Source organism: Epargyreus clarus, unplaced genomic scaffold, assembly GCF_041222505.1.
Source record: "Epargyreus clarus isolate Ecla_fem2 unplaced genomic scaffold, WU_Ecla_fem_2.2 ptg000001l, whole genome shotgun sequence".
NCBI classification, from domain to species: Eukaryota; Metazoa; Arthropoda; class Insecta; order Lepidoptera; family Hesperiidae; genus Epargyreus; species Epargyreus clarus.
The window spans coordinates 618,208-627,091 of NW_027332209.1; the positions used below are offsets into that span (position 1 = coordinate 618,208).

Sequence of the window (8,884 nt, forward strand, 5' to 3'; positions counted from 1 at the left end):
TAGACTATGAAACAAAACTTTATGGTAAGATAATATGACGTTATTGACATTGTCATTTTGACAAGTTATGCTGTTATGCAGTTTTTATGATTTGATTTGTATTGCAAAATGTCCGTATTATTTCAAACTGGGAAATTATGTCTGTACAAGAAGTGCCTTAAGACATCCTTCTGTAAATACGTATTCTTAAGGAAAGCATCAGGTAGTGATTTGAATGAGTTGTATGTGATAATTTAGCGAATTTAACTGAGTTGAGGTTATGTTCTTGTAGATGTTCCTAGACAGTTTGTAAGTTTCGATGAGATTGTGGCGCAGCGGAGGGCCGAGGCGCGCAGGAGCCTGGTGGTGCAGGTCAACTCGGAGTCGTCCTTCACCGAGCTGTACGGCTATTGCTCGAAGTACGCCACTGTGAATGATATACACCACTACAAAAATTCTGGTGGAGAGGTACTTGTTCTAATGTAGTCTGTATATTTAGCATGAATACAAAGTAGAGCCCAAAAATACTTAAAATGGTATATTCTGTTATTATATTGACAAATGATTATTGTTGCATAAAATGGATCGGTTATTAGAGTACCATACATATAAAAAATAAAATTATTAGTATGCCACTGTGCCGTGTGGCTCCGGCGGCGAATAGACCACCCCATACCTGCCCGTGGGTGTCGTAGAAGGCGACTAAGGGTTTTTACCGGGTAGATGGGCAGCAGCGTCTACTCGGGCATTTAACATCTTACTGCGACGGTCCCACTGGTTGCTGGATCTGACACTGCCTGGCGTAATTCCCAAAGGTGTCCCGCTTGGTGGTAAGATCTCTTCGTGGGATCTGCCTGGCTAGCTACCACCCTCAGGCCGAAGTCTACCGCTAATAACGACTCTTCGTGTTTCGGTAGTGCGCCTGGGAGCCAGTTCATCCCCTATCCTCCCTTCCCATCCTCTGTGGTGCTTCCGACGGCGTACCTTTCTGGTCCGGTGGGTCCTTCTAGGCGTCGTTGCTCTCGGAGGCGTGGTGTATTGGCGCGGGGGCCAGGGAGACCCGGTGAAACGGTTTTCCGCTGGCCGCCCGCCGGTTAGTTGGGGACCCGAACCCGGGTAACACCGTCAACCTCTGGCCCGGGAGGCTGTCCCGCCAACCGGCGAAAAATCCCGTTGCACGATTACCCTGCCGGAGTAAGAGACCGGAGTGGAGCCGGGTAGTCGTGCACGGGGGGGACCGGGGGCCCTTCCGTCCCCCGCGCCAGCATCCCACATTACCACTGTGAGCACGGCGCTACGGGATCCACACCTTGTCCCGAGAGGCGTCGAAGGAGCATCGCAAGTCCTTTCAAATTCCTCCTCTTTTTCTTATACCACCAGAATGAAAAGGCAGAATAATAAGGGAAACGTTTACTCAGCGGCGACCTCCTCCACACTTACTGTGGACATGTGCAACATCAGGGGGCTCCATTCCAATCTGGATGCCGTCCATCACCACCTTGAGACGGCAAAGCCGGCTTTTCTCTTTTTGACGGAGACGCAGATATCGCCCTCGGGCGAAACATCGTATTTAAATTACCCCGGCTACAGTTTAGAACATGCCTTCAGGCGTCGAGCCGGGGTATGTGTGTATGTTCGGGATGATATCTGCTGCCGCCGTCTCAGCTGCCTCGAAGACAAGGACCTATCCTTGTTATGGGTGCGCGTGGATATTGGGGGGCAGACCCGCGTCTACGCGTGCCTTTATAGGTCCTACAGCGGAGATGTTGAGACAACTCGACTATTCGAGCACGTCCAGTGGGGGACTGACAAAATGCTGCAGCAGTGTCCTTCGGCGGAGTTGGTGATTCTGGGTGACTTCAATGCCCACCATATTGAATGGCTAGGCTCCCGAATCACGGACTTCGCCGGAAGAACTGCGTATGACTTCTCCTTGGCATATGGACTCTCCCAGGTCGTACCCGGTCATACTAGGGTACCTGATATTGAGACCCATACTGCGTCTTTGCTGGATCTTCTGTTAACCAACCATCCTGATGACTACCAAGTGATGGTCAAGGCTCCTCTTGGATCTTCTGACCATTGCTTGGTAAGTTCTTCTGTGCCCTTGTCGCGTCCCACGGGGGCTCGACCACCGGGGAAGCGACAAGTTTGGCACTACAGGTCAGCAGATTGGGACGGGCTCCGGGAATTCCTGGCCTCGTACCCGTGGAGGCAGCTATGCTTCGTCTCGGGTGATCCTAGCACGTGCGCTGACTCTGTGGCCGACGTCATACGGCAGGGTATGGAATGCTTCATTCCAAACTCTGTCGTGTCCGTCGGTGGGCGGAGTCAGCCCTGGTTTGATGGGCCTTGCGCTAAGGCTTCACGTCATAAGCAAGAGGCCTACCAAGCCTGGGCATCAGCACACGCGTGCAAGGATCCGAAGACCCCCGAGTTACGAACCGCACTTAACGCTGCCTCCCGTTCAGTAAAGAAGTATATGGCCAAGGCGAAGTCTAGGCACATTGGCAGAATTGGCGAGCGACTACTTGGTTACCCCTCCGGGAGTCGAGCCTTCTGGTCGCTGGCCAAAGCTGTCGTGGGTAATTTCTGTCACTCCTCACTACCGCCCCTGCGGAAATCAGACGATTCTCTGGCCCACACGGCAAAGGGGAAAGCCGATCTTCTGGGCAATCTCTTTGCCTCAAACTCGACTCTTGATGACAAGGGGGCCACACCGCCTACCATCCCGCGGTGTGAGGGTTCTATGCCTGATATACGCTTTACGCAGAAAGCTGTCAGGCGAGCTCTATTGTCCCTTGATGTCAAGAAGTCGAGTGGGCCGGACGAAATCCCCGCAGTGGTGCTGAGGACGTGTGCTCCCGAGTTGACTCCCATCTTAACGCGTTTATTCTCGCTTTCCTATACCACAGGTGAAGTACCGTCTTCGTGGAAGGTAGCCCTCGTTCACCCGATTCCTAAAAAGGGTGACCGCAGTGACCCGGCTAATTACAGGCCTATTGCGATAACCTCCTTGCCCTCAAAGGTAATGGAGCGTGTGGTTAATACCCAGCTTCTGAGGTACCTCGAGGATCGCCAGCTGATCAGCGATCACCAATATGGTTTCCGCAAGGGCCGTTCAGCTGGTGATCTTCTGGTGTACCTCACACACCGATGGGCGCAAGCCGTTGAGAGTAATGGTGAGGCGTTGGCGGTTAGCCTGGATATCGCAAAGGCCTTTGACCGGGTCTGGCATAGAGCCCTTCTCGCGAAGCTTCCATCTTACGGTCTTCCCGAGAGGTTGTGCACATGGACAGCCAGTTTTCTGTCTGAGCGGCAAATCAAAGTCGTAGTTGACGGGTGCTGCTCAGACACGAAGCCTGTTAATGCTGGCGTGCCCCAGGGCTCTGTCCTCTCTCCCACGCTATTCATTCTGCATATCAATGACATGTTGCAAAAATCTAGCAGCATTCATTGCTATGCAGATGATAGTACGGGAGATGCTGTGTACACAGGCCGTGCAAACACCTCTGGGACTCTCGTGGAGGAAAGCAGAGTCCGACTTGTGTCTGAAATCGAGAACTCTCTGGAGCAGGTCTCGACATGGGGTCGACTTAACCTTGTTGAGTTCAACCCCACGAAGACGCAAGTCTGCGCGTTCACCGCTAAAAAAACCCCATTCGTCATAGCGCCACGGTTCCAGGGAATTCCACTCACCATTGATAAAAGTATAGGGATCCTAGGAGTTGACATATCGTGTGATGTGCAATACCGGGGTCATTTGGACGTTAAGGCGAAGTTGGCATCAAGGAAGCTGGGCGTCCTGAACAGAGCGAAGCGGTACTTCACTGCGGGGCAACTCCTTCTGCTTTATAAGGCGCAAGTGAGACCCCACATGGAGTACTGCTCGCATCTCTGGGCAGGAGCACCCCAATACCAACTTAACCCACTTGACTCCGTACAGAAACGCGCAGTACGAATCGTCAACGATCCGAGGATTTCCGATCGGCTAGAACCTTTAAGTTTACGGAGGGACATAGGTTCCCTCTGCGTGTTCTACCGGCTTTACAATGGTGAGTGTTCCCAGGAACTATTTGACCTGGTGCCTACATCACCGTTCCTCCACCGCACCACTCGCCGAAGGATGAAGTTCCATCCACACCAACTGGACTCGTGGCGGTCCTCCACGGTTCGATTTGCGCGGACGTTCTTGCCACGGACGTGCAAAATGTGGAATGAACTTCCTTCTGAGGTATTCCCGGAGCGCTATGACATGGGGCTCTTCAAAAAAGGTGCAAAAAGAGCTCTCCTTCAAAGCCGGCGATGCATTGGCGACTCCACTGGTGTTGCAAATGTCCATAGGCGACGTTGACTACTTTCCATCAGGTAGCACGTCTGCTTTATCGTCAGGTTCAAATATAAAAAAAAAAAAAAAAAAAAAATTCTACTAGTTTCAATTATATATCTAATTTGTTTTGTCCAGTAGTATTAGTTTAAATATAAATATGTTTAAATATAAAATTGTATATGGAAGAAAAATGTTCACATATGTATAATAGAATTTGCCTGTATTTATGTATATTTTTTTGGTAAATTTAGTATATAACCTTGTAGTATCTTACATGCAATTTTTCAGCACTTCATGCTAATAGAGTGCAGTACAGAAGAGAATCTCAAGGATGTCCTACAAAACTGCAGCTCACACCAAAAGGACCTGGACGTTATGGCAGTACCCTCCCCATTCCTCTGGTTCCGAGCTGCTCCAGGCAAGGAGAAGTACCCAGTCACAACCAGGTCCCTAGCAGTCAAGGATGGGTGCAACAAAGTGGATGAGGATGCATTGTACGAAGAGCTGCTGAACTGTGGGACTGTGTCGGATCAAATACAGTTATTGTATGACAGAACAGTGTTGAATGATCTTGGAATTAGACTGAGATATATGGTGGCAAGACAGGTGAATTTAGCTTATTTATTTGATACAATTTAGTTGGTCTTGTACATGTTCATTTAAAAATATAGAATATAAAAAATAAAAACAAATTTACATGAAAAAATTGGCTAATAACAGGACTAACTAGTAAAGTTACATGTATTGTGTTATCTTACTTTTTATAGTAAGGAGATATGAACATAATTTTCAACTAATAATATTGTTTTGTTTCAGTTGGAAGTGATATTCAGCAGCCTGTATGCCAATATAGCCATCCAGCCATTTGGCTCTTCAGTAAATGGATTTGGCAAGATGGGCTGCGATTTAGATTTGGTGCTTACAAATGCATTAACTAATGAAATGGTACATAAAATATTGCAACTATATAAAAAATATAAATTGTCTTTTATCACCTGGTTTGTGAATCTCCACTTTTGCACTGTTATTACCAAGCTTTTATTAGCTTGACCTGTATGTATATATGTAACAGAAACTTTGAACTAGATTTTTACCCACTTACTGTCCAATTAATTTAAAATTTTGAACAATTATCAACAACCGATGACTATATGAGCAGCTATTATGCTATATCATAGGTCTTGAGGACCTGTCTCCAATATAATGTGTTAATGTACCCTAGATCTCTCGAAATTGGGGAGACAGTTGTGCCACCTTCAAATGGTCATACTTTTTTATGTCGTTTTGAGAGTGGACCCTTTTTAAGCCTCTTTTATCCCCCAAAGAATTAATCTGTGACACAAGTGAGCGAGTTGCCTAAGATCTAAGCCCTTTTTATTTTAGAGATCTGTTCTCATTTATTTATTTTACACAAACACAGCTATAATTACAGGCTATTCCCAAAGTGATAGTGTGGTTCAGTAATTTTTAACAAAATAGCACAGTACATACAGTGTTGTATTTGTAAATTCATTCAGAGAGCAAGAGCAACGACGTTTAGAGTACGCCAGGCGCGTAATCGGGATACTAATAGGTTGATGAACGACTTTTTCCAGACGGCAGCGAACCGTCGGCTAGTGTACCAAGAGAAGAAGACCGAGGGAGGGCGAAGCCCCTGGCAGCGGCACATGGAGCTGGTGGCGGCGCTGCTGGAGCTGCGCGCGCCCGGCGCCGCGCGCGTGCAGAGGGTGTTACACGCGCGCGTGCCCATTGTCAAATATGCGCACGATATGACCGATTTGGACTGCGATCTGTGCTATAATAACACGTATGTATTTTGGCAGGAGATCTTCTGTTAGGATAGGTGATCATATCCAGCAAGCGATTGTGCTGCATCAATCTCATATTAATTATGTAAGTTGTTGAGTAAACTGTAAAGGCGTGTTTTATGTACACCTAAGGGTATTGCTGCGCGACATGGCATCGCAACACGCCGCTAAGTTGTGCATTATGTCTTTAAAACACTTATGTAAATAAATGTATTTCGTGAGATTATAAACAACTTTAGGGTGTCAGGTTAGGTGTTTACGTATCAGAGCTACTTGCTACAGAATGATGTAAAGATATGATGTGTGAATTAGACCAGCGTTTCCCAACCTTTTTCAGTCCACGGACCCTTAGGAAATCAAGCACATTTTTCACGGACCCCTTTAATAAAATGAAGAGCAAAAAAAAAAAACAATCCCCGCCAAAACATAATTTGAAAGACCGATTTATGTATTTTGTTCTTGTTTTTGTTTTTTTTTTTTAGATTAATAATACTGTTATACATAATTGGATGCATCTTATTTAATCTTTTAAAATACTGTGTGCTTATATCACGTTTTTCTAATAAAACTGGTTTGCTGATTTTTCGTATGACACCGCGGACCCCCTTACATATACTCGCGGGCCCCCAGTGGTCCGCGGACTACAGGTTGGGAAACGCGGAATTAGACTACAGCTGTAGTATTGTGGTGCAGGTCGGGCGTATACATGTCGGAGTTGCTGTACCTCCTGGGCAGTATGGACAACCGCGTTCGTCCACTGGTGCTGGCGGTGCGGCGCTGGGCGCGCGCGGTGACGCTCACGTGTGCGCAACCAGGCCGCTGGATCACCAACTTCCCGCTCACACTGCTCGTGCTGTTCTTCCTGCAACAGCAACGCCTGCTGCCCTCTGTTAGGCAACTCGTGCAACTCGCTAGTAAGTTTATACGCAGTAGAGTTTATCAACAGCGAATATCAAAATCAAATGGAGTTTATAAGACATACAAATCAAAATCATACTGGAGTTTATAAGGCATATAAAAAATAAAAATATTTGCAATAATAAAGGTTATATCTTTCGCTTCAAAACATAAAACCGCATTGCATATAATTTTATTTTAGCAATAAAGAAACGAACAGTTAACCTCACTATATATTGACCTTCATAATCACCCAATTATAGTCTAAAGAAATAAGTACCGTAATTTTTAATTACCGTAGTTTTATTATTTAATTATAATTTATGTACCAAGTTTAATTATTTTTTCTACAAATTAAGTCTAGCACTATAGTTTTAGCACACAGACTACAATCTATATATGAAATAGTGAATATTTTTATAATTTTCTTTACAAAGTTTATCTCTTTATCAAAGATCAAAGATCTCTTTTTGCAAGTTGATTTTGTTTGAAATTTTAATTTTTAAAATAATAATTAAATCATTTACCATATCTTACGTGAATACCTTACAAATTATAGGAAAAGGAGACATTCGCATAGCAGAAGACAACCTCAACTGCACATTCCTGCGCGACGCCAGTAGGCTGCCAGCCGCCAGCCGCGGAGATCACAACCTGCAAACCTTACTCATGCAGTTCTTCGAGTACTACGCGCAGTTCGACTTCCAGGACAAGGCCATATCCGTGTACGAGGGCAACCCGGTCAGGAAACCCAACGCGCTGCCACTCTACATTGTGAATCCCTTGGAACAAGCGTTGAATGTTAGCAGAAACGTCAGTTACGAGGAATTGGAACGGTTGCGGTTAGAAGTGAGAAACGCTGCGTGGCAGCTAGAAGCAGGTTTGGAAGGCAAGAAGGGAGATGATTGGGGAATCCTGGGACTGATAGAACAAAGATCGACCAGAAGTCTGAAAAAACTACTACGAGTCGGCAACTCTCATAGATTAGTTTCCGTCAAAGATCTTTTCAATGATAAGGAGGATGATCCAAATTCGACCGAAATAAAATCCAAGGTTCAGAGGCTGTCTAAGACTGAAAAAGATAATGTGAATGAGTTAAAAGATAGTGTAGTGAAGGATGAAAAAAATTCGCAAAATGTTAAGGAGAAACAGACTCAAAGTATGAAGTATAAGAACACTCAAGTCAGGAATGAGGTGAATAGGATACGGAGAGGGAAAATTGTATGAGATTTACTTGTTACTAGTGTAAATATGTAGTCGAATGTGCGATCAATTGATTTATTGGATAAGATATTAGAATGTACAGTGTGCCTAGAGTGTGGGTGAGAATAATTGGTTGGAATTAAGTTGGAAATGCATGTAAAGGGTTCCATACTTCTATTTTTGGTATTGCATAATAGTATGGTCTAATTATGTATATTTTATCAATATACATTTTATAATAAGCTTTATCTTATATATAAAATTCTCGTGTCACAATGTTATAACCGTACTCTTTCGAAACGGCTTTACTGATTTACACCAAATTTTATATGCATATTCAGTAGGTCTGAGAATCGGCTACTATCTATTTTTCATAGTGATATGGGTTGTTCACATTTAACACCTTAATTTTTTTTATTTATATGGCAACACAATATATTTGCCGGGTCGGCTTGTCTTTTAATATTCATGTAATTCGTTACATGATTCATATGAAATAAAAATAACTCTTTTAACTTCCACCAAAATAATCGCAATTCAATTTTTTTTCATTTACTTGTTTAATTTTCTTAAGAAGTACCAAATTACACCATTTTGTTCAACTGAGTATGGAACCCTGAGCAAATTTTGTATCTTTTTGGGATCTGTTTGTATGTGTTATTGTTGG

The 8,884-nt window shown here is 44.6% G+C and overlaps 1 protein-coding gene across 1 annotated transcript; it reads left to right on the forward strand.

Annotated features, from left to right (window-relative positions):
• The first annotated feature begins 42 nt into the window (after window positions 1-42).
• Window positions 43-8,865, forward strand: LOC140742732 (poly(A) RNA polymerase, mitochondrial). Its single transcript, XM_073073714.1, has 7 exons — window positions 43-202; window positions 272-447; window positions 4,598-4,915; window positions 5,126-5,254; window positions 5,905-6,116; window positions 6,811-7,031; window positions 7,574-8,865. Exons 1-7 carry the CDS (start codon window positions 109-111, stop codon window positions 8,239-8,241), a joined length of 1,818 nt encoding a protein of 605 aa, XP_072929815.1. The 5' UTR covers window positions 43-108; the 3' UTR covers window positions 8,242-8,865.
• Window positions 8,866-8,884: the final 19 nt, after the last annotated feature.

Excerpts from the sequence above, each read along its gene's own strand:
- LOC140742732 (XM_073073714.1), top strand. The coding sequence starts at position 109 with ATGTCCGTATTATTTCAAACTGGGAAATTATGTCTGTACAAGAAGTGC. Across the intron at positions 203-271 it reads ATTCTTAAGGAAAGCATCAG|ATGTTCCTAGACAGTTTGTA; the intron begins GTAGTGATTTGA and ends ATGTTCTTGTAG. Across the intron at positions 5,255-5,904 it reads ATGCATTAACTAATGAAATG|ACGGCAGCGAACCGTCGGCT; the intron begins GTACATAAAATA and ends GACTTTTTCCAG.